The 26,782-nt window shown below is 38.2% G+C and overlaps 1 protein-coding gene across 1 annotated transcript in view; it reads right to left on the reverse strand.

Moving 5' to 3' along the window:
- TMEM131 (transmembrane protein 131) overlaps nt 1-26,782 on the reverse strand; it is a gene marked incomplete at its 5' end in the record, with an annotated part of 192,115 nt that overhangs the window by 72,787 nt on the left and 92,546 nt on the right. Inside the window, 3 exons of the mRNA XM_079721265.1 lie at nt 1,604-1,684; nt 6,656-6,778; nt 9,238-9,354. Coding sequence (XP_079577391.1) covers nt 1,604-1,684; nt 6,656-6,778; nt 9,238-9,354 — 321 coding nt within the window. The remainder of the gene's footprint in view (nt 1-1,603; nt 1,685-6,655; nt 6,779-9,237; nt 9,355-26,782) is intronic.

The following is a 26,782-nucleotide window of genomic DNA, read 5'->3' on the forward strand; positions in this document are numbered from 1 at the left end:
AGGAGTAAGTCACTGTATCTTTTCTCGTAGCTGCTAGGAGTATTAAAACAATCTGCCATGTCTGCTACCCTTCATTACAGTTCTTAACTAACTAGAAATCTGAATTTTTTAATGTTTATTTATTAGAATCCGGTTATATTTCATAGTAAATTCTTAGTTCTTCTATCTAGAATTGTAATACAAATTTAATTGCTTGGGCTTCCCTGGTGGCGCAGTGGTTGAGAGTCCGCCTGCCGATGCAGGAGACACGGGTTCGTGCCCCGATCTGGGAAGATCCCACATGCCGCGGAGCGGCTGGGCCCGTGAGCCATGGCCGTTGAGCCTGCGCGTCCAGAGCCTGTGCTCCGCAACGGGACAGGCCACAACAGTGAGAGGCCCACATACTGCAAAAAAAAAAAAAAAAAAAAAAAAAAAAAAAAAAAAAAAAAATTTAATTGCTTATAGTTAATTCTATGAAGCACTGTTTTATACACTATTTCTCCCCAAGGCTTTTCAAACAATATCATAATTTCAAGGTAAATCATTTTTGTGAAAGGATATAAAAAGACCATCCATTACATATTTCTACCTGCTAGAGTGTTTCTACATCTTAGAAGTTAACCTAGTCACTGACAAATTGGTTTCTAAATGTTCAAGTCAATATCCTAAAAACGTCCCCTCCATGTCCCTTCCCTGGCTGAGACTGGTCAGATGACAGAATCTAGAGGCTGTGTGTGTTTAACAGAGCAATTAACAAAGAAACTTTGATGTTTGGAACCTATTCATAATGGTCAGGTCTGTGTGTCTTCAGTTACGAATGAGCAGCGATTTTAGTGACCTCGGTACAAGAACTGCATTTTCTTTGATTAAAGCTGGGTAGGCAACATTAAAAAAAATAAAAACAACCCTCCTATGGCAGGAACCTTTGTAAATAAGGTAGTTACTATGTATTCATTAATCTGTTAATATTTGCTAGTATTCTCCAAGAAAAAGTGGTTCTCTAACCATGGACACAGAGTACTGTCAAATATTAAATAGCATTAAACGTGGCTATAGACCGCCTAAAAATTTAAAGTTTCTAAGTCATCAGGAGGGCCTGACTATGTTCCCTCTGCAAATGGCATCTCCTCCAACAATAGTAAGTATGCGTGTTCAATGCTTTACCTTAAAAAATGTAGCAGGTCCTTCTCACGGTTTTTTTTTTCCTTCTTCTTCAATATTAGTGTAAAGCATATTATAAATGATTAGATTCAGAGACAACTTTACTAATATTATTCTGAGGAAGAACAGTTAAAACCTCTTTCTTTCCACACAGTGGGTTAGAGCTGACACCAATTTTTGTTCACTGCTCTTTCCAAAAATTACTATTCTATTTCTCTGTGTCTCTCCAATTTTCAAGTATATTTGATATAAATTTATTTATCTTTTAAAATTAATTTTTACTGGAGTATAGTTGCTTTACAATGTTGTGTTAGTTTGATATAAATTTAATATTAAGACAATAATTACAGAAAAGTCACCCGTATTTCTTCGGGTGATGAGGAGTTAAGTATTTTCTGGTGTATTTAAGAGAATAACTGGTCTCATGTGAGCTCACAAGGGAGAAGAACACGTCAGCACTCACCCACAGTTTCCTGGTGCCTCCCTGCTGACCTGTTGGAAGTTCGAGGTGAAGATCTCCTCCACTAGAGTACATTTCTACAACCTGTGACAAAGGAGCACATGATGGTTAAGTCAAAATCATGTTTTCAATGCAAGTGATTTGCTGTTATACAGAAACGTTTGACACCCTAATTGTTCATCAGAAAAAAATTAAAGACGTTTACGGATATAAATGTAGGATAAGTGTGCTGTCACATCACCAGAGGCAGTGCTCATATGGGTAAGCAATGGTGGTGTATTTAATTAAAACAAGGTAACTTTGAAATATTGAACTCGGAAATAGTGTAGCTGTTTCAGAGACCGGATTTTAGGAAATCCAACCGTAGGACATTTATTTCTATTTTTTCCTAAGGAAACAGTTTATGGAAAGTATCATATTTTAGAAATACAAATTTTACAGTTCTTATAGTAACACAAATGCTTCTTTATTCACACATTTATAACAAGATCTAGCAGCAGATCTAATAACTACTGTAATTGTGACACAGTGAAGAGCACATCATTCTTCAGCATATGCAACAATATCAGCGCAGTATGAAAATATCTGAAGTCTTCTGTAGCAAAATCACAGCTACTATTAATATATCTCTGTGGCTTGTACCTACACCCATGATTTTTTCTTTTAAATATTTATTTATTTATTTGGCCATGCCGGGTCTTAGTTGCAGCAGGTGGGATCTTTGTTGCGGCATGCGGGATCTAGTTCCCTGACCAGGGATCGAACCCGGGCCCTCTGCATTGGGAGTGCGGAGTCTTAACCACTGGACCACCAGAGAAGTCCCAACTCATAATTTTTTAAAACTGTTTACTGAGGTATAATTCATGTACAATAAACTATACATTTTTAAAAAAATTATTTATTTATTTGTCCATCTATCTTTGGCTGTATTGGGTCTTTGTTGCTGCGCACGGGCTTTCTCTAGTTGCAGCGAGCAGGGGCTACTCTTCCTTGTGGTGCACGGGCTTCTCATTGCGGTGGCTTCTCTTGCTGCAGAGCACGGGCTCTAGGTGCGCAGGCTTCAGTAGTTGCGGCACGTGGGCTCCGCAGTTGTGGCTTGCGGGCTCCAGAGCACAAGCTCAGTAGTTGTGGCGCACGGGCTTAGTTGCTCCGCAGCATGTGGGATATTCCCAGACCAGGGCTCGAACCTGTGTCCCCTGCATTAGCAGGCAGGTTCTTAACCACTGCGCCACCAGGGAAGCCCTAAGCTATACATTTTTAAAGTGTACAACTTGATGAATTCTGACATGTATACAGGCATGAAGCTACCACTACAATTACGATATTAAATAAACCCTTTACCTCCCAGAGTTTCCTCATGACCTTTGCAATCCACCTGTCGCCCTCTGCCCTCTCCCATCCCCAGGCAACCACTGAGCTGCTCTTGGCCACTCTAGATTAGTTTGTAGTGTCTAGAGTTTTATATAAGTGGAATCATACAGTATGTACTCTTGTGTCTGGCTACTTTTATTCAGTGTAATTATCCTGAGATCCACCATGTTGTTTTATGTACTAATAGTTCATTTCTTTTTGATTTTATGGATATGCCACAATTTTTGACCCATTTACTTGTTGATGGACATTTGGGGTGTTTCCAGTTTTTGGTCACTACAGATGTTTGGTCACAATGCTGTTATGAACACCACGTTGTGTAAGTCTTTGGGTTTTCACGTGCTTTCCTTTCTCTTGGGTAAATACCAAGGAATAGAAGGGTCATGTGGCAGGAGACTTTTCTTTAAAGGCAGGTAACCCTATCTCTTAAAAATAAAGAATATATTTAATTAAATGCAAATCTGGGGTGAAGTATGAGAATGGGTAGAAAACCTTTACTTGTTTTATCACAAAAGTCCTCTAGGAGTACACACAAAAAGGATAAAGCAGGAAAAACAGCAATACTTTAGCATATGCTTAAAGGTTTTTGTTTTTGTTTTTTTGTGTGTTGTCATTACAGTGATGCATTTAGCAAAGACTAATGAGCTAGGATTTTCTCTGAGTACTATCACTTGCCTTCCAATTTAGTAGTGTTCCCCACAGTACTGTGTTAACAGTAACAGCACCTTAGCTGAAGGGGTGACTGCAGAACTTTTTCTAAAGACCAGAAAACATCATGTATTATTTCATTTAATCTTCCAAGGTATTAAGGAGACAAGCCTAACAATGTTTGGAAATGTAAGATTAAAAGGTACTGATAACAGGAAAGGGAATACGGAAATGAGGACAGATAGAGGCTGAACTATAAGATCAAAGGACAGATTACATTAAAACTAGGACAACGCACTCCTGATTTTTAGTCCAGTGCTCGTTATCCTAATTTAATAAAGTTTAGAGAAAAAAAGGAAGCCATCAATATGTACAAAATATAATTTATGTAAAAAGATTCCCATGAAGAATGTTAATTTTTGTGTGCCCACATATCTGCACACAAGCACACAGAAAAAGGCCTGATGGGACACACGGAGATCACATGAAGGGTATCGCCGAGGAAGGGCTCAGGGCTGGAGCTGTGCTAATATAACAGTCACCAGCTACATGTGGTTATTTAAATTGAAATTAATCGAAATAAAATAAAACTGAATGTTCAGTTCTTCAGCCACCCCAGCCACAAGTTCAAGTGCTCAACAGCCACCTGTGGCTGGTGGCTACTGTACTGGACACAGCAGACACTGAACTTTTCCATCAGCACAGAGAGTTCTGCTGGACAGCAGTGGACCGGAAGGTAGCAAGTTCAAAGGGACTTTTGCCTCACACACGTTTGAATTGTTAACATTCTTTTTTCAATGAGAACATACTTGTGTGTTTGTGTTGTATAATGAACAAATCAGATGTAATTTCTTGCTTTACAATACTATCTTAAATTTAAGGACAAGACTCATGACACATATTATAGGACTCCCAGGTTAAGAGTGCCTTCCACACAACCTTCCAGTTATAAAGGCAATTAAGTCACAGGAATGTGACAGACATGATAGTGACTATAGTTAAACTATGCTGTATACCTGAAACTGATATAATGTTATATGTCAGTTATACCTCAATTAAAAAAGCGCCCATCAGGTAGGGACTTGGATTTTCCCTTTAAAAAAAAAAAAAAGCACTCCAGATAAACAATTTACTGCTTCTAAGAGGTTAACTTTGGCTTCCCATTTGCTCTCCTGTGCGCTGATGAAAAGTTCATTGTGGTAAATCTTGAATTGAGATGTTATATAACTGAAAAAGACTAGATGAACAAAAGAAAAAAATCGCTACTGAATTCAGAGATAATTTTTCTAGATTATAGCTTGATGACTCCAAAGGCTGAGGAGCAAAGGCACAGACTGTAAGGCTACTAAACTGTAGATTAGCCAACATCTGCTGAGTCTGTAACCTCCATCCTTCCAAGCAGGAAGCGAGACCCTCAGTCCGTGGTGTGGCAACCACAGAGAGGGTGCATCCCTGGGTGCTTTGTGACACTGCTGCTACAGAAGGGTGTGGCAACTCATGCGGCAGGCTCTGAGAGAATGAGAGGACAGTTTTTATGTCTTGGACTGAAAACAGTCAAGAAAAAAAAAGTAGCAAGAATTTATGACGTTTCTGTATAGATTTGTAATAAAAGTTAGCCAGAACGGGGAAAATTCACCATTATCCAAAGTAGCAAGAGGATATAAACGACAGACTGATGATGGAGAGGAAATACTTTTCACTTGTAAAAGCAGGAGACAAGAGCGTTTTCCTCTTTTATGATCAAGATATCCAGCTACAAGTAATCAAAATTTGGGTGGAGTATTTTTATTCATAGCTATCTTCACCCAGTGTCAGCCAAGTTTGGGGGTGAAACCTTTCTTGCTACTTTAGAATATAATTCCTAAGCATTTCATAATCCCAGCTCTGAATATCTTGTCTCGTTCTTTCTTGTTTTCACCTTCACTGTTTATGAGCCCTTCTACCAGGGGGTTCTAGGATGGCAAAAACCATTTCGGTTGCCAAAGCGCTGTGGCTTACCACAATGCATGGTATTTTCCCTCCACCTGCCATTTTCAAGCCACCACTAAGTTCTGCAGTATGGGGGTCCTAAAGAACTCTACAGGTCCTGGGTGTGGACATTAAGGACTGTTCTGGAAAGCATCCACATCTCCTTCCAACGCAGACAACAAAACTAGAAGCTACAGTGGCAGCAAATGTCACACGGCTGGAAGTCACTGGGGGCATGGGGTGGGGATTTTAATTTTAGGAAATATTTGAAGGAGTGACGCCAGTCACGCCCACTGTCTTAGAGACAAGGGACGAGTGAGGAGGGATTTCAAATGTGAAAATAATTACTACTAAGACACCGGGTAAGGGCTTCCCTGGTGGTGCAGTGGTTGAGAGTCTGCCTGCCGATGCAGGGGACACGGGTTCGTGCCCCGGTCCGGGAGGATCCCACGTGCCGCGGAGCGGCTGGGCCCGTGGGCCATGGCCGCTGAGCCTGCACGTCCGGAGCCTGTGCTCTGCAACGGGAGAGGCCACAACAGTGAGATGCCCGCGTACCACAAAAAGAAAAAACAAAAAAAAAAACACCGGGTAAGATATGGAGCTGCATTTTTTAAAATAAAAAAATAAGTTGGCTTTTCATCAATGGTTCTATATTACCCTTTCCTTGGATTTTAATTTCCAGGCTGCCATCACCAAAAACTTATTATTATTAGAAATAAATACGAATAGTGGTTTTAAAAATTTATACTGGGCCAGAAGGAGCTGAAGGCAAGAAAAGCAGTGGCCTTGTATAGATGAAAACTCTTCTTAAATTATAGGTACAGGTGCTTAAAACTAACACCAGAGAAACCATAGTCATTTTAAAAATGGTTCCAAAAATTCGATAACTGGACTGATATAACCCCAAATTCAGACTACAAGCTGCAGTAAAAGAATATCTCTTTAGTACTATTATTCAGTACCGCGTTATTTTAAATAGTCTTGAAAACTATAACAAACTGAGATTTCGTGCTAAGCATTAATTTCCACTAAAGTTAAACACATTCAAAATCACCACCATAAACTCACCTGTAAAGGCTCACTGTGAGGATTGTGTATGTTTATTATAGGTGAGAAACTGCTATTCACAGGGACTCTGGCCCCAAGGAACGGCCTCAATCGGTATGGATTTGGAACTCCAATACCAAATACCTGATTCCAAGGAGGAAAAAAAATGCAATTTTAGTTGCTTTTAGAGTTATATAACATTTTTATAGTTATAACTGATTGATCTAGGGAAAACTGGTGAGGTTAACTTATGGAAAAAATCTTAACTCCCTTTAAAAGGAACACACATGTAGTTTCTATACTTGTTTGGCTACCTATTTGATATACATAAAATTCTTGATATACATCAAGAATATATATATATTCTTTTATATATATATATATAAATGCACACATATATACATTTGGAATGATTTCTACATTAGAAATGAAAATGATAGTAGTCCTTCACGAGGTCATGGGATAGACAAAAGGAGGAAACAGGGAATTAAAAGATTTCCCTGTTCCAACCATCAGAAGATGGATGTAGGGCCCAGACAATCTCTTAAATACCAAGCACAGTCCCAGGTCATTCCTCCATAGGAATGTGGGCTGACCAAACAGGGTGAGCCAGTCATTCAAATGACAAATATTCATTAAGTGCCTATGACGTGCTAGGTACAACCACAGGCACTGCTGAACAATTCGACAGTGAACGAGACAGATAATGTGCCTGCTCTTATGAAACGCACATCCTAGTAGTAGGGACAGCCTAGATAACAATAAAAAGGTTTAGAAAAATGGGTAATGTGATACAGAGTAACTGGTTGGAGTGAGGGTGGGAATATTCTTTAAGAGAGGGTGGATGGGGAAATGACGTGAACTGACGTCACCTGATAGATGAGAACAAGCCAACAGTGAAAGTGTATTCCGCACGGGGAAGTACACAGGCAAAGGGCAGGAGGCAGGAAAGGGTGTGGCTTGTTTGAAGACAAAGAATAAGATGAGAACCATGGTCAAATGGGATGAGGTGGGAGAGCTACATGGGAGTCAGATCCTTAGAGCCTTGTTGGCCTTGGTCAGAAGCTTTCACTTTGCTCTGAGAGCAATGGGAAAACATAAGGATCTACGTGAGGAGCTGACTGGATCTGATTTATGCTCAGAGAAGATCACTCTGGCTACAGAGTGAACAATGCACTGTAGGAGGGGCTGTGGAGGAGAGGAAGGGCAGTCAGGGGGCTCCTGTGTCGTCGTCCAGGGAGAGGTGGGGATGGCCTGGGAGGGAGCAGTGGGGGTGAAGAGAGGGAGACAGACTCGAGGTACATTTAAGAGAAAGACGTGGGGAAAGACTAGATGCGAAGAGGTGAAGACACCTGGCACTGAGGCTCACCGTGAGAACCACCTGATCATGACCCTCGGGTCACCCGTGGGCCACAAACACCTAGGTCAGTTGGGGGCACCACTGTAGGACACAGGCCTTCCTATTCTCATGGTGGTCTTTTCATTTACTCAACAAGTGTATGCCAAGTGCTCTGTGCAGCATGTCCAAGTTATTCATCTGTACTGGCTTCAAAAGTATATACTGCCTACCAAACGACCAGTAAAGACTTGTTCACCATAAATAAGCATAAGATATGATTCTTGACTAAAATGGAATGTTTACTCTGACACTAATTTCCAAAATACATGAAGTGCCCTGGGTAGCGGAGAAGAAATGTTCAAAAACAAAAGCATAAAAACTGTAAAGTAAGACACTAGCCAAGTAAGGATTTAAACAATTGAGTTCCATGGGCAGTACAGATCAGTGCTTAAGAGGATGGTCTTTGTAGTTATAAAGACATGGGTTTGAATCCCTGCTCAGTAACTTACTAGTAGCATAATTATTTAACCTTTCTCAACTTCACCTTACTCATCTAAAAAAGTGAGAATAACAGTATCTGTAATGCAGGCAGAAGTGCATGTAAAGTGTGTAGCACAGTGTCAAATAAGTAATTATTCTTAGTAATCTTGATATATAAAAATCTTGATTCACAAAACATTCACTTTCTTTAATAACCCAAACAATGATTGCACATAGAAAAGAGTTAATCAAAAATTTTAAACAATATAATTACCAAAGAAAAGCAGGCACATAAGTTTTGATCCTGAAACTATTATCACTTCGTAAGCGTGCAAAAAGTAAAAAAAAAAAAAAAATCTAGAGTCACTGTGAAAATATTTTTAACTGTTCTTTTGCCAACCAATCTTATAGTAACACTTTAGCTGTAGCTTTAAGAGCATTTGTTCACAGTCTGATGTGAACAGGGATATTCACAAACACAGCTGTAAGTATAAAAATGCTCAGAATTATGTAACAACCTAAATGGGAAAAGAATTTGAAAGAGAATAGATACACGTATATGTATAACTGAGCCACTTTGCTGTGCACCTGAAACTATTACAACACTGTTTATCAACTATACTCTAATATAAAATTAGAAGTTTAAAAAAAATTCTCTGAATCTAAACTCTTATATTTTCCCTTATCCCCTGAATTTTTGAAAAGAGTTCCCAAAAGGTTGTCATATGACAGGCTGAAGATGATAACTGTATTTTATAAATAAGGTTTTCATTCTGATTCTTACCTGGTAAGTGAATACCCCATGATTAGATGTATTAATAAATAAAGTATTTTCTACATTTCCTACTACTCTTGCAAGAAAAACTACATCAAATGATGTATTTCCTCCTGGAAGAATTTTCTGAAAAAGAAAAGCAATAAATAAAGTTAAATTAGTAACCAAAAAGTCAGATCATGGTGACCACAATTAGATAGCTAAAGTCTCGGGACTTCCCTGGTGGTCCAGTGGTTAAGAATCTTCCTGCCAATGCAGGGGATGCGGGTTCAATCCCTGGTCAGGGAACTAAGATCCCACATGCTGCAGGGCAACTAAGCCCGCGTACCGCAACTACTGGGCCTGTGTGCTCTAGAGCCTGCATGCCACAACTAGAGAGAAGCCCACGTGCTGCAACAAAGAGCCTGTGTGCCTCAACGAAAGATCCTGCGTGCTGCAACTAAGCCCCGACGCAGCCAAAAAAAAAAAAAAAAAGATAGCTAAAGTCTTCTAAAACATCTTAGATCATTTGCATAAACTAGCCTTTTCCTCCTAAAGGTTTAAGTTTTAAATTAGCCAAACTATTTTGCAATGGGAAAAAAAAGATGTCTTCATATTGGATGTCACATATCTTTGTCAATCATGATTCTAAAACCCTGTACAACAGATGGTTCCCTTGAATTCTGTTCATTCAACAATAACCAGGCTGGAATGAAGTACCTAATTACAGGCTCTTCCAACATCAGATGATCAAGGAGGAGCTGAGCTGAAGCTGAGCTTCTTATACAGATGTTCTACTCTACTACAGAGCAGCCACTTGTACTATTCGAATAAACAAATAAGCCCAGCCTCAACCCCTTGACCTCTGTCATCCATTCACACAGGGCACAAAATGTGCCAGCAACTTACATTAAAAAAGAAGGGAGTGGTGATAATACATGCAGGAACTCCTTCTTGTTACCTTGTGCAAAGACTGAGAATGTCACTGGTGGTTAGCAAATTAAAATCTTATTACAACAAAACAAAAGGGCTGCTTCATAAAGTTTGAGAGACTGAAAATGCAGTTCTGCCTGCAATGAAGCCTTAAAATGCATTTTAATGTGTAAAGTCATTAACTTCTCTCATTCTGCCTCTGTGGCTAGAACTCTAAAATGCTCCCCAAATTATAGCTTAAAATATATGGCACTGAGATGTCTGTCTTTACCTTTGGATGTAGAAAGCTGGGAATTTCTCCTGCATTATCAAAAACAAAAAGAATAATCTGCAAAATTGTAACTTTTCTTGAACGCATCACAGTTTGTGTATCAACTAGCCCCAAATTTAAGGAAAGACAAGCACCTTTGAGAAGAGATAGACTGTGAGTACCGGCTCACCCACAACAGAGAATGGGAAGAAGATGAGGCTAACGTACAAGACAGTAAAATAAATTCAGCTAAAATTTTCACACACTGCTAAATGCCGAGTGTGGGCTACAGAACTCTGGTGCATAGAATCCCTAGAAGCTATAGATGCTAGATGGAGGTCACACTTGAGCCAAAAAATCAGTAATAGGATACTGGTAAACAACACACTTCTAAATAACCCACTGGTCAAATAAGTAGTCACAAAGGAAATTATAAATTATTCTGAATCAATTGGAAATGAAAACACAACGTATCAAAATTTAAAGCAATACTCTTTTTTTTTAAAATAGATCTTTATTGGAGTATAATTGCTTCACAATACTGTGTTAGTTTCTGTTGTACAACAAAGGAATCAGCCATATGCATACATATATACCCATATCTCCTCCATCTTGAGCCTCCCTCCCACCCTCCCTATCCCACCTCTCTAGGTCATCGCAAAGCATGGAGCTGATCTCCCTAGGCTATGCTGCTGTAAATCAATACTTGGAAGGAAAATTACAGTATTACACACTTATCTTGAAAAGAAATGTCTCAAATCAATAATCTATGTTTCCACCTTGAGAAACTAGAAAAAGAGTAAATTAAACCCAAAATAAGGAAAAGGAAGAATATTAGACAAGAGCTTAAAATAATGAAATAGAAAATGGAAAAATAGTGAAAAATCAGTAAAACCAAAACGGTCCATAAAACTGATAAAACCCTACACAAAATGACCAAAAGTAAAAAGGAGGAAGATGAAAATATAAGAAACTGAAATGTGGACATCATAATACAACCTTTACACATACAAAAGATGATAAAGGAATATTACAAACAACTCTATGCCCATAAATTTAATAGCTAAAAGAAATAGACACATTATTTGAAAAACAATCTGCTAAAGCCCATTTGAAACAAAATTGCCAGAACAGTCTTACAACCATTAAAAAAAATTTAATTTGTAGTCAAAAAACCTTCCCACAAGGAAAAGCCCAAGCCCAGAAGGTTTCACTGGTAGAATGGTAGAGTTCTATACCAACCATTAAATAACACCTATCTACATAAACTTTCAGCATACAGAAGAGAACACTTCCCACTTCATTTCATGACTCTAATATTACCTTTATACCAAGACCAGACAAAGATGTGACAAGAAAAGAAAACTACAAGCCAACATCCCTCATGAATGTAGACATGCAATCATTTACAAAGTATTGGCAAACTGAATCCAGCCAACATATAAAAAAGGTAACACATCATGATCAAGTGGTTTTTATCATGACAATGAAATTCTAGCTCAACATTCAAAAATCAAACCAATGTAATTGATATTATCAACATACTAAAGAAGAAAAATCCTTTCAGTAGGTGCATAAAATAATTTGACAAAATTCAGCATCCATTCATGATTAAAAATCTCAGTAAACTAGGTCAATAGAAGAGAACTTCCTCAACCATATAAAGAGCATCTACAAAAGACCTAGAGATACCAGATTTAATGGTCAATGACTGAATGCTACTCTCCCCCACCCCCAATGTGGAACAAGGCAAGGATGTCCTCTCTCATGACGGCTATTCAACATTGTATTGGAAGTACTTGCCAGTACAATGAGACAAGAAAAATAAATAGAAAGCATATACATTAGAAAGGAAGAAAGGTCTGTTTTTATTCACAGACAACATGGCTGCCTATATAAAAATTCCCAAAAATAAACTTCAAAAATGCTCATAAGAGCTAATAAGAGTTTAATGAAGTTGCAGGAATCAAGGTCAATATATAATAATCAATTGTATTTCCCTATCTTAGCAATAAACACTGGAATTCTAATTTTTAAAAAAGTATCATTTACAATAACACGCACACACAAAAATATAAATCTAATAATGTGCAAGTTCTGTGAGCGGAAAATGACAAAGCATTGCTTAAAGTTATAAAAGAAGACTTAAAAAAAAATGGAGAGATGTACTGTGTTCATGGATCAGAAGATAATATTGTTCAGATGTTAATTCTCCCCCAATTGATTTATGTATCCACCGTAACTGCAATAAAAATTTCAGCCTAAGGAGAAACTAAATACAATGTGAAATAAGATCCTAGAACAGAAAAAGTACATTGATAGAAAACTGTTAAAATTCATATGTTTTTAGTTAACAGTACGTTACCAATGTTAATTTCCTGGTTTTGATAATTATACTATGATTATACAATATAAGAAGTTAGCATTAGTAGAAACTGGGTGAGGAATACAAGATTATCTGTACTTAGTTATCTATATGTTTAAGATTAATTCAAAAAAATGTTAAAAAAAATCTTAGCAAGGGGTTTTTAAAAAGAAAGTGACAAGCTGATTCTAAAATTCAGATGGCAAGAAAAGGGAATAAGAAAAGCAAAACCATTTTAAAAAAGGAAAACTGATGGGAAGTCCAAAAAAACAGACCCACATATTCAATGTCAACTGACTTTGACAAAATGCAGCAGTATTTCAATGAGAAAGGATAGTCTTTTTAACCAACAGTACAGTAACGACTGCATATACATATGCAAAACAAAACAAAATAACTCTTGATCTATATCTCACACCATAAACAAACATTAACTCAAAAAGGATCACAGACCTAAATGTAAAATCTGAAACTATTAAACTTCTGGAATAAAAATTGGAGAAAATCTTTGTGACTGCAGTTTAGGCAAACAGTTCTTAGCTACAAGTCCAAAAGCATAACCCATAAAAGAAAAATTTGATAAGCTGGACTTCGTGGAAATTAAAAACTTCTGTTCTTTGAAAGATTTTATGAAGAGGATGAAAAGATGTGCTACAGACTAGAAGAAAAGATCTGCAAATCACATATATGATAAGGAAGCTTGTTGTACTCCTTGGAATTATTTAGTGAAGTTTTAAAAGAAATAAGTTGAGTTGCAGCATTACATTTAGTAGCTATGTGCTTCTTTGAGAATGCCAGATGTGGCTGTCTTCAGTCTATTACATGGACAAACATACATTAGTACAAAGATTTCTTTGAAAACAGATTTCAGTATTTGTTGAAAGCTGTTAAAAGCATTATATCCTGGGAGAAAAAAGAGCCTGGATACGAGTACAGGTTCTCTTTGATAGTTCCCAATATCCAATCAACTTTTTATAACTTAAAGACTGGAATACTTTAAGAAGATGCTGAGATACACAAAACAAATCTTTTCTTTTCTCTCTCTCTCTTTTTTTTAATAACAGGGAAAATCTACTTACAAATGACAATTAACAATGTAACAAAAGCAGTGATGAAACAGAACAATAAACTCAGGCTCAGGAATGTAATCTTCCCATAAGAATTCATCAGATTTGCTACAATTCATCCTTTTGTTCCCTCTGGTACAACAAACTTCCTAAATAAAATAAATTTAGTTTGATTTAAAAAAAAAAAAACAGTAGGAAAAAGTAATGAAGACGACACAAGGTGTGCTAACTTTAGTTTTAAATTATCTGCAGCAAAGTCTCACATATTTGTACCATAGATCAGAGTCCCTGGCCTTTTGCTCCCTTGGTGATCTCACCTGGGTCCATGGATTCACATCTTTACTTCTATTTCGAGTCTAGTCCTTTCCCTCATACACCAGACTTCCATTGCCTGCTTGGCACCCCCAGCTGGACGTCTAGGAGACATGCCAAATCTAACACATCCAAAACTGAACTACTGACCACACTCCCGAAACCTACTCCACCCTCAGCTTTTTCCATCTCAGCTGATGGCAACTCTGTCTTCCTAGTTGCTCAGGACAAAAACTCTGGAGTCCATCTTGACTATTCTCTTTCTCTCAATCCCACTTCAGAAAATCCTATTCCTATCTTGAAAATATATCCCAAATGCAGCTTTCTTCACTTCTTCACTCTCTGCTCAGAGTAATCCTGCCCTGAAGTCCTGCAACAGCCAAGGTAACTAGGGTCCCCGATTCTCCCCTTACCCTTCTTCAGTCTATTTCTAATCAACAGTGATCCCTAGAAAACATAAGCTATCATGCATTCATTCCTCTGCTTGAAATCTGTGCTGGCCTCCCATTTCAATCAGGCTAAGAGCCCAAATCCTCATCACAGCTTCTAAGGCCCTTCACAGTCTGTCCCTTGCCACCCCCCCTTTACTTCTCCTCTCACCCTTGCTCACTCTGGTCTAGCTACACTGTCCTCTTTGCACACCAGTCATGTTTCCACACTGGAGACCTTACTGCCTGAACCCTCTGTCTGGAATGTTCTTCTTCCATATATTCCATTTCCCTCCCTACATCTTCTCCCTTACCTCCGTCAAGTCTGTTCGAATGCCACCCTCTGAAGGAAGCCTACTCTGACCATCCTATTTAAAACTGGAGGAGTGACGTCAGCATCATGGTGGTATAAGACATTCCTCCTTTTTGCCCTCCTTTTAAAACAACGGGTTAGATATCCATCGACAAACAGAAGTGCCTCTGTGGGACTTGTGGAATCCAGCACCATACGCCTGAGGATCTGGGAGCTGTCTTGCCCGCCTGTGCATCTGGAAACAGGCGGACAGACTTCTGTACAGGCCGTGGGACCAATGAACCTGCCCCAAACCCTCTCACTGCAGCTGGGAAAAAACCTGGAGAGTGCTGACCTGGGCAGATACTGAAGGACAAGAGATAATTTGCAGAAGTCTACCTTTCCCAAGGAGATATTCCAGCATGCCATTGGAGGGGGGAAAAAAAAGTCTGGTTGCAGTGGAGATAGTAAGAGGAATTTTCCCAGGGCCAACTCCCCCACCCATGCTAAGGCAACACTGCACGGGATGGTGACCTCTCCTGGGCGGGGGTGAGGGGGTGGGGGGTAGGAGGGCACCCTGAGCGAGTGAGTGCCCAGCTCCTCCGGCTGTGCAGGACGTGGCTGGGAATCCTGTTTCTCTCCACTAGCACCCAGAGTACTGAGGTGGGACTTCCATAATTGGGGGAGGTAGGAGATCAGGAAAGAGGCAGATAAAAATATCAAAGGGCATTAAAGGTAGGCAGTTCCTGCTGACTGTGCTCAGGACTTCAGCAGGAAGTTCATCCAGGAGTCTCTGGAGTATCTCACTGGAGGATCGCCCCACTAGGCCTGCAGGCCCCCCCAATGCCCCAAGAGCTAACTCTGCAGACGGCTCCTTGTGTGCACTCCCAAGTGAGCAACAGCAAGTCCAGTACATGGACTGCAATCAGAAAAACATACCAGGATGTGTGGGCAAGGGAGAAAGCGCAAACTTGAGCTATAGCACCACCACCTTCTGAAAAACCCTAGACACATAACAGCACCAATGAACAGTACACCCCATTTGAAGGCAACTAGTAAAGATTTAAGGAGGTGACTGCTACTTCAAATGTAAAAGCAACACAAAATTGTAAGAAATGTGAAAAATCAAAGAAACATGTCATCACCAAAAGAACAGTAATTCAACAACTGAGCTCAAAGTTACAGAATTTTGTGGTCTAGGTGATAAAAGATTCAAAATAGCTGTTTTGAAGAAATTCAACAAGCTACAAGAAAACTCAGAAAGATAATCCAACAAAATCTCAAAAACATACATGATCAGGCTTCCATGGTGGCACAGTGGTTAAGAATCCACCTGCCAATGCAGGGGACATGGGTTCAAGCCCTGTCTAGGAAGATCCCACATGCCGTGGAGCAACTAAGCCTGTGCACCACAACTACTGAGCCTGTGCTCTAGAGCCCATGAGCCACAACTAATAAGCCCACGTGCCACAACTACTGAAGCCTGCGCACCTAGAGCCCATGCTCCACAATGAGAGAAGCCACCGCAATGAGAAGCCCTCACACGGCAACGAAGAGTAGCCCCTGCTCGCCGCAACTAGAGAAAGCCCACACGCAGCAACGAAGACCCAACACAGCCAAAAACAAATAAATAAAATAAGTAAATTAAAAAAAATACATGATCAAAATGAGATATTTACCAAAGAGAAAGAAATCACAAAAAAGAACCAAACAGAAATTCTAGAGCTAAAGATTTCAATGAATGAAACGAAAAATGCAATGGAGAACATCTGCAGTAGGTTAGATAAAATGGAAAACAGAATAAGTGAGCTAGAGGGCAGGAATTTTGAAATAACACAGCACAGAACAAAGGAAAAAAGAATGAAAAAGAGTGAAGAAAGCCTATGTGATCTATGGAGTTCCATCAAAAAATATTAGAATAATCAGAGCTCCAGAAGAGAAGGGAAAGGGGGCAGAAAATTTATTTAAAGAAATAATAGCTGAGCACTTCCCACACCTGGGGAGAGACTTGGACATCCAAGTTCACGAAGCTAACAGACTACCCTATTATCTAAAGCAGAAAGGCTTTCACCAAGATGTATTATAATGAATGTGTCAAAAATCAAAGATAAAGAGAGAATCCTAAAAGCAGTCGGAGAAAAAAAGATTGTAACCTACAAAGAAAACACATTAGGCAATCAGCAATTTCTCAGCAGAGACCCTACTAGCAAGGAGACAGTAGAATGACAAATCAAAGTGTTGAAAAAAACCTGCCAGCCAAAAATACTCTATTCAGCAAAGTTATACTTCAGATATGAAGGAGAAATACTTTCCCAGACAAACAAAAACTGAGGGATTTCATCACCCCTACACCTGCCTTGCAAGAAATGCTGAAAAGATTTTTCTTCAAGCTGAAATCAAAAGATGCTAATCAGCAACATGAAAACATACAAAAGTATACAACACTCTAGTAAAGGTAAATGTACAATCAGACACAGAAAACTTAGTTCTGTAATAGGATGGTGTGTTAAGCACTTACCTACAGTATAAAGTTTAAGGAGAAGATTATTAAAAATAATTACAGTGAGTATAATTTGTTAAGGAATACACAATATAAAAAGAGGTAAATAATGACACCAAAACACATTAAAGGGAGGGAGTAAAAGGGTAAAACTTTTGCATGACATCAAAATTAAGTTGCTATCAATGTAAAATGGACCATTTTATCTAAAGCTATTTTATGTAAGCCTCATGGTACCAAAAAGCAAAAACCTAGAGTAGATTCCCAGAAGGTAAAGAAAGGGGAAACAGAATATAACACCGTGGAAAATCACCAATTTACAAAGGCAGGTGTTAACAGAGGGGAAAGGAAACAATGGAAATATAAAACAAACAGAAAGCCATTAATGAGATGGCACTGGGAAGTCCTTACATGTCAATAATTACTCTAATGTAAATGGACTGAATTCACCAATCAAAGGCACAGAGAGGCTGGATGGATAAAAAAACAAGACCCAACTATATGTTGCCTCCAAGACTCACTTCAGATTTAATGAAACACATAGGCTCAAAGTGAGGGGATAGAAAAAGAAATTCAGGACTTCCCTGCTGGCACAGTGGTTAAGAATCCGCCTGCCAATGCAGGGGACATGGGTTTGAGCCCTGGTCCAGGAAGATCCCACATGCTGCGGAGCAACTAAGCCCGTGTGCCACAACTACGGAGCCTGCGCTCTAGAGCTCGCAAGCCACAACTACTGAGCCCACATGCCACAACTATTGAAGCCCATGTGCCTAGAGCCCATGCTCTGCAACAAGAGAAGTCACCACTGCAATGAGGAGCCCGTGCACGGCAACAAAGAGCAGCCCCCGCTCGCCAAAACTAGAGAAAGCCCGCGCACGGCAATGAAGACCCAACACAGCCAAAAAAATAAATAAATAAGGAAGAAAAAAAAGAAATTGAATGCAAGTGGAAACCAAAGGAAAATGGGGTTAGCTATACTTATATTAGACAAAATAGACTTTAAGTAAAAAATGGTAACAAGAGACAAAAAGGTCATTACATTATAATAAAGGGGTCAATTCATCAAGAAGATGTAATAATTATAAATATATATACACTAACATTGGAGAACCTAAATATATTAACAAATATCAACAGGTTTGAAGGGAGAAATAGACAAGAATACAATAATAGTAGGGGACTTTGATATCCCACTTTCAGCAATGGATAGATCATCCAGACAGAACATCAACAAGGAAACACTGGACTTGAACCATACATTAGACCAAATGGACCTAACAGACATTTATAGGTCATTCCATCCTATAGCAGCAAATACATATTCTTCTCAAGTGCACATAGAGAAGAATAAGTTTGACGTCATATCAAGTATTTTTTTCAGACCACACTGGTATTAAACTAGAAATCAACAAGAAGAAAGCTGGAAAATCTATAATTATGTGGAAATTAAACAACATTCTCTTGAACAACCAATGGGTCAAAGAAGAAATCAAAAGAGAAATAAAAAAATAACACTGAACAAATGAAAAGGGAAACAAAACATACCAAAATCTATGGAATGATGCAAAAGCATTCTGAAAAGGATAAACTTATAGTAATAAATGCATATTTTAAGAAAACAGAAGGATCTCAAATAAACATTCTAACTTCATACCTCAAGGAACTAGAAAAAGAACAAATTAAGCCCAAAGTTTGCAGGACAGAAATAACGAAAATCAAAATGGAAATAAAATGTAAGAGGCCAGGGCTTCCCTGGTGGCGCAGTGGTTGAGAGTCTGCCTGCTAATGCAGAGGACACGGGTTCGAGCCCTGGTCTGGGAAGATCCCACATGCCGCGGAGCAATTAAGCCCGTGAGCCACAACTACTGAGCCTGCGCGTCTGGAGCCTGTGCTCTGCAACGAGAGAGGCTGCGACAGTGAGAGGCCCGCGCACCGCGATGAAGAGTGGCCCCCGCTTGCCACAACTAGAGAAAGCCCTCGCACAGAAACGAAGACCCAACACAGCAAAAATAAATTAATTAATTAATAAACTCCTACCCCAAACATCTAAAAAAAAAAAAAAAAAAAAGTAAGAGGCCAGAAAAACAATAGAAAAAAAAATCAACAAAACTAAGAGCCAGTTTTTCAAAAAGATAAACAAAATTGACAGATCAAGAACCACACTAACCAAGAAAAAAGAAGACTCCAAGAAAATCAGAAATGAAAGAGGAGACATACTACAGAAATACCTAGGATCATAAAATACCAGTATGAGCAATTCTATGCCAACAAGCTGTATAACCTAGAAGAAATGGATTAATTCCTAGAAACACACAACCTACCAAGACTGAATCAGGAAGAAATAGAAAATCTCGATAGATCAATAATGTGTTAGGAGATTGACTCAGTAATCAAAAACCTCCCAAAATAGAAAACTCCAGGACCAGATGGCTTCACTTGTGAGTTCTATAAAATACTTAAGGAAGAATTAATGTCAATCTTTCTCAAACTCTTCCAAAAAGTAAGAGAAGGGAACACTTCCAAACTCATTTTATGAGGTCAGCATTACCTTGATACCAAAGCCAGACAAGGACACTACAAGAAAACTATAAACAATATCCCCGATGAATACAGATGCAAAAGTTCTCAAAAACTATTAGCAAAGTGAATTCAGCAACACAATAAAAAAGCATTTGACAAAATACAGCATCTTTTCATGATAAAAACCCTCAACTGATTGGGTATAGATGGAGCACACCTCAACATAATAAAGACCATATACAAACACACAAAGCTAACATCACACTCAATGATAAAAATCTGAAAGCTTTCCTTTAAAATCAGAAACAAGACAAGGGTGCCCACTCTCACCACTCTTATTCAACATAGTACTGGAAGGTCTAAGTTAAAGCAATTAAGGCAAGACAAAGAAATAAAAGGCATCAGAAGTGGAAAGGAAAAGCTGTCATTATTTGCAGGTGATATGATCTTATATATAGAAAATCCTGAAGACTTAACCAAAAAACTGTTGGAACTAATCAAAAAATTCTGTAAACTTATAGGATATAAAATCAACACACAGAAACCAGTTGTGTTGCTACACACTAACAATGAAACATCTGAAAAAAAAAAAGATTCTACTCACAATAGCATCAAAAACAATAAAATACTTAGTAATAAATTTATCCAAGGAGGCGAAAGATCCTGTATAATGAAAACTGTTAAGACCCTGATAAAAGAAGTTGAAGAAGACAAATGGAAAGATATCCTTTATTCATGGCTCAGAAGAATTATATTTTTAAAATATCCATACTAAGCAAACCCATCTACAGGTTCAATGCAATCTTATCAAAATCCCAGTGGCATTTTTAACACAGATAAAACAAACCTAAAATTTGTATAGAAACACAAAACAATCATAAGAACAACAAAACTGGAGGCAGCAAACTTCCTGCTTTCAAAACATACTATAAAGCTACAGAAATTAAAACGGTATGGTTCTGGCATAAAAATAAAACATGTAGACCAGTGGAACAAATAGACAGCCTAGAAATAAACCTCTGCATATATGGTTATCTAATATTTGACATGGGAGCCAAGAACACTCAATAAGGAAAGGCTGCCCTGCTATATCATTGCTACTGCTATATCACATTTGTTCAATTCCCATTAACATGTATGGATATCAGAAATAGAACAAAATATGTCCAGGTCTCTACATATAATTAAAAAATAATCATTAATATTTATTAATGACTTTCAACCTATGAGAAGAGATTGTTTACTATATTAAGCATACTAAAATAAATGGGTAAAAACATTTTCATTTTAGCCACTGATTGAAACAAAGTTTATCCTAATTAATCTTCAGTTCACCTGAAAAGGTAATCAAACAAAAGGCTCTACAGAATCAAGGAAAAAATACTTTTTGTTTGCTCACCAATGTCTATAAGGCACCCATTTCCACAATTCTATGGTAATTAAAATTTGACTATTATAGAGTATTAAAAAAATCTGTATTTTTTGTCACAAGCCATACATTACATATTTTATGGCCAATATGCAGTATAGCCATGAAGATGAATAGGCCTAAACTGCAGTCTTAATATTATGTAATTTTAATTATAATTAATTAGACAATTATTGTTAGTCAACAGATAATTATAAACCACAATTATTAGGAGTTATATATAGAAAAACAAATTGTCACACAACCACATTCCTTTTATTACCCTTGTTCTTGATTTCCAGGTGATCTTAAAATCAAAACCTTAGTAAGGGGTATTATTTGTATGTGTGTATGTGTTAAAATACAGTTATGTAACACTTAGCCTTTTAAATAATAACTATTCTATTTTGTATTTCCTACTGGTTAGTTAATGTAGAGATGATACTGGTAAATAATCAACAACTTAAGTGACTTACAGGAAATGTTTTACTCTCAAAGAAATATGATCTGACCAGGAATTCTAAAGATGACAAGGCAATTAGAGTTAGGATAAACATACAGAAAGGTTTTGCTCTCTTGGACATGAGAAACTCTTTTCATTTTTCCCCAAAGGCTCTTATGATAGGCATAAAATTAAGTGGAGGGGAAATAAGGTTATTTCTTCTCCCAAGAGTTAATTCCATCTCTCCTCTCCACTTCTTGAGCTTCTGGAGTCAGTATCTTACTGTAGGGAATAAAAATGAAAAGCAAGAAGAAGAATAAGAAAAAAAAAAAAAACTTAAGGTAGCATAGATTTTGGCTATCTGTTTTAAAGCTAAATCTAGAGTACCTAAATGTAGATTTTGATAGGTATAGATTATTTTACTGTTTAATTCTATCTCCTGATACTGGAAAACACAGACTGGCTTTTAACTTTTCTTCGACTATATACACATTGAGATTATCTTTTTTTTTTTCTTAACACCTTTATTGGAGTATAATTGCTTTACAATGGTGTGTTAGTTTCTGCTTTATAACAAAGTGCATCAGCTATACATGTACGTATATCCCCATATCTCCTCCCTCTTGTGTCTCCCCCCCACCCTCCCTATCCCACCCCTCTAGGTGGTCACAAAGCACTGAGATGATCTCCCTGTGCTATGTGGCTGCTTCCCACTGGCTATCTGTTTTACATTTGGTAGTATATAAGTCCATGCTACTCTCTCACTTCATCCCAGCTTACCCCTTCCCCTCCCCATGTCCTCAAGTCCATTCTCTACGTCTGCGTCTTTATTCCTGTCCTGCCCCTAGGTTCTTCAGAACCAGTTTTTTTTAGATTCCATATACATGTGTTAGCATACGGTATTTGTTTTTATCTTTCTGACATACTTCACTCTGTATGACAGACTCTAGGTCCACCCACCTCACTACAAATAACTCAATTTCTTTTCTTTTTATGGCTGAGTAATATTCCATTGTATGTATGTGCCACATCTTCTTTATCCATTCATCTGTCAATGGACACTTAGGCTGCTTCCACGTCCTAGTATTGTAAATAGTGCTGCAGTGAACATTGTGGTACATGATTCTTTTTGAATTATGGTTTTCTCAGGGTATAGGCCCAGTAGTGGGATTGCTGGGTTGTATGGTAGTTCTATTTTTAGTTTTTTGAGGAAGCTCCATACTGTTCTCCATAGTGGCTGTATCAATTTACATTCCCACCAACAGTGAAAGAGGGTTCCCTTTTCTCCACACCCTCTTCAGCATTTACTCTTTGTAGATTTTTTGATGATGGCCATTCTGACTGGTGTGAGGTGATACCTCATTGTAGTTTTGATTTGCATTTCTCTAATAATTAGTGATGTTGAGCATCCTTTCATGTGTTTATTGGCAAACTATATATCTTCTTTGGAGAAATGTCTCTTTAGGTCTTCTGCCCATTTTTGGATTGGGCTGTTTGTTTTTTGATATTGAGCTGCATGAGCTGTTTGTATATTCTGGAGATTAATCCTTTGTCAGTTGCTTCGTTTGCAAATATTTTCTTCCATTCTGAGGGTTGTCATTTGGTCTTGTTTATGGTTTCCTTTGTTGTGCAAAAGCTTTAAAGCTTCATTAGGTCCCATTTGCTTATTTTGTTTTTATTTCCATTTCTCTAGGAGTGGGTCAAAAAGGATCTTGCTGTGATTATGTCATGGAGTGTTCTGCCTATGTTTTCCTCTAAGAGTTTGATGGTGTCTGGCCTTCCATTTAGGTCTTTAATCCATTTTGAGTTTATTTTTGTGTATGGTGTTAGGGAGTGTTCTAATTTTTCATGTAGCTGTCCAGTTTTCCCAGCACCACTTATTGAAGAGACTGTCTTTTCTCCATTGTATACTGTTGCCTCCTTTATCAAAGATAAGGTGACCATATGTGCGTGGGTTTATCTCTGGGCTTTCTATCATGTTCCATTGATCTATATTTCTGTTTTTGTACCTGTACCATACTGTCTTGATTACTGTAGCTCTGTAGTATAGCCTGAAGTCAGGGAGCCTGATTCCTCCAGCTCCATTTTTCTTTCTCAAGATTGCTTTGGCTATTCAGAGTCTTTTGTGTTTCTATACAAATTGTGAAATTTTTTGTTCTAGTTCTGTGAAAAATGCCATTGGTAGTTTGATAGGGATTGCATTGAATCTGTAGATTGCTTTGGATAGTATAGTCATTTTCACAATGTTGATTCTTCCAATCCAGGAACATGGTATATCTCTCCATCTGTTTGTATCATCTTCGATTTCTTTCATCAGTGTCTTATAGTTTTCTACATACAGGTCTTTTGTCTCCCTAGGTCGATTTATTCCTAGGTATTTTATTCTTTTTGTTGCCATGGTAAATGGGAGTGTTTCCTTCATTTCTCTTTCAGATTTTTCATCATTAGTGTATAGGAATGCCAGAGATTTCTGTGCGTTAATTTTGTATCCTGCTACTTTATCAAATTCATTGATTAGCTCTAGTAGTTTTCTGGTAGCATCTTTAGGATTCTCTATGCATACTATCATGTCATCTGCAAACAGTGACAGTTTTACTTCTTCTTTTCCAATTTGGATTCCTTTTCTTTTTCTTCTCTGACTGTGGTGGCTAAAACTTCCAAGACTACGTTGAATAAGAGTGGTGAGAGTGGGCAACCTTGTCTTGTTCCTGATCTTAGTGGAAATGGTTTCAGTTTTTCACCATTGAGAATGATGTTGGCTGTGGGTTTGTCATATATGGCCTTTATTATGTTGAGGAAAGTTCCCTCTATGCCTACTGTCTGGAAGGTTTTTTTCATAAATGGGTGTTGAATTTTGTTGGAAGCTTTTTCTGCATCTATTGAGATGATCATATGGTTTTTCTCTTTCAATTTGTTAATATGGTGTATCACATTGATTGATTTGCATACATGGAAGAATCCTTGCATTCCTGGGGTAAACTCCACTTGATCATGGTGTATAATCCTTTTAACGTGTTGTTGGATTCTGTTTACCTGTATTCTGTTGTGGATATTTTCATCTATGTTCATCAGTGATACTGGCCTGTAATTTTCTTTTTTCTGTGACATCTCTGTCTGGTTTAGGTATCAGGGTGATGGTGGCCTCACAGAATGAGTCTGGGAGTGTTCCTCCCTCTGCTATATTTTGGAAGAGCTTGAGAAGAATAGGTGTTAGCTCTTCTCTAAATGTTTGATAGAATTCGCCTGTGAAGCCATCTGGTCCTGGGCTTTTGTTTGTTGGAAGATTTTTAGTCACTGTTTCAATTTCAGTGCTTGTGATTGGTCTGTCTGTATTTTCTATTTCTTCCTGGTTCAGTCTCAGAAGGTTGGGCTTTTCTAAGAATTTGTCCATTTCTTCCAGGTTGTCCATTTTATTGGCATAGAGTTGCTTGTAGTAATCTCACTATCCTTTGTATTTCTGCAGTGTCAGTTGTTACTTCTCCTTTTTCATTTCTAATTCTATTGAGTCTTTTCATTTCTAATTCTATTGTCTTTTCCCTTTTTTTCTTGATGAGCCTGGTTAATGGTTTATCAATTTTGTTTATCTTCTCAAAGAACCATCTTTTAGTTTTTTTTGTTTATTTGTTTGTTTTGCGGTATGTGGGCCTCTCATTGTTGTGGCCTCTCCCGTTGTGGAGCACAGGCTCCGGACGCGCAGGCTCAGCGGCCATGGCTCACGGGCCCAGCTGCTCCGCGGCATGTGGGATCTTTCTGGACCGGGGCTCGAACCTGTGTCCCCTGCATCGGCAGGCGGACTCTCAACCACTGCACCACCACGGAAGCCCCATCTTTTAGTTTTATTGATCTTTGCTATTGTTTCCTTCATTTCTTTTGAATTTATTTCTGACCTGATCTTTATGATTTCTTTCCTTCTGTTAACTTTGGGGTTTTTTGTTCTTCTGTCTCTAATTGCTTTAGGTGTAAGGTTAGGTTGTTTATTTGAGATGTTTCTTGTTTCTTGAGGTAGGATTGTATTGCTCTAAACTTCCCTCTTAGAACTGTTTTTACTGCATCCCATAGGTTTTGGGCCTTCGTGTTTTCACTGTCATTTGTTACTAGGTATGTTTTGATTTCCTCTTTGATTTCTTCAGTGGTCTCTTGGTTATTTAGTAATGTATTGTTTAGCCTCCATGTGTTTGTATTTTTTACAGATTTTTTTCCTGTAATTGATGTCTAGTCTCATAGCGTTGTGGTCGGAAAAGATACTTGATACGATTTCAATTTTCTTAAATTTACTGAGGCTTGATTTGTGACCTAAGATATGATCTATACTGGAGAATGTTCCATGAGCACTTGAGAAGAAAGTGTATTCTGTTTTTGGATGGAACGTCCTATAAATATCAATTAAGTCCATCTTGTTTAATGTATCATTTAAAGCTTGTGTTTCCTTATTTTCATTTTGGATGATCTGTCCATTGGTGAAAGTGGGGTGTTAAAGTCCCCTACTATGATTGTGTTACTGTCGATTTCCCCTTTTATGGCTATTAACATTTGCCTTATGTATTGAGGTGCTCCATGTTGGGTGTATAAATATTTACAATTGTTATATCTTCTTCTTGGATTGATCCCTTGATCGAGATTATCATTTGAAGAATTTTTCAGAAAGACTTCTCTTTGCATAAGATTCATTTGTAGAAATAAGTCCCTGGGAAAGCCTAGGTCAGAAATGTCAAATTAGTGTCCTTTAACTAGCTTTCTTTGGTCCACACTATCTGTCTTTCTAAAGTCAAATTCATTTTTAATTTGTAAAATCAGTAGATATTATCTTATAAAAATTCCTATTTCCGACTCTTCTTGGAAAATCAGAAGAACTGTGCATGAGCTTACATTCCCACGTGGCCACCAGTGGCTGGAGCCGAGTGGGGGCTGTTGCCTTTGGATGGGACATGTGCTCTTCCAGGTCACCCCCCATTCCACTTCGTCTGCATCATCTACCTGGCTAGCCCCTGTAAGAATCTATTTGTGGGCTTCCCTGGTGGTGAAGTGGTCGAGAGTCCGCCTGACGATGCAGGGGACATG

This window comes from Hyperoodon ampullatus (assembly GCF_949752795.1).
Source record: "Hyperoodon ampullatus genome assembly, chromosome: 15".
Classification (NCBI taxonomy): domain Eukaryota; kingdom Metazoa; phylum Chordata; class Mammalia; order Artiodactyla; family Ziphiidae; genus Hyperoodon; species Hyperoodon ampullatus.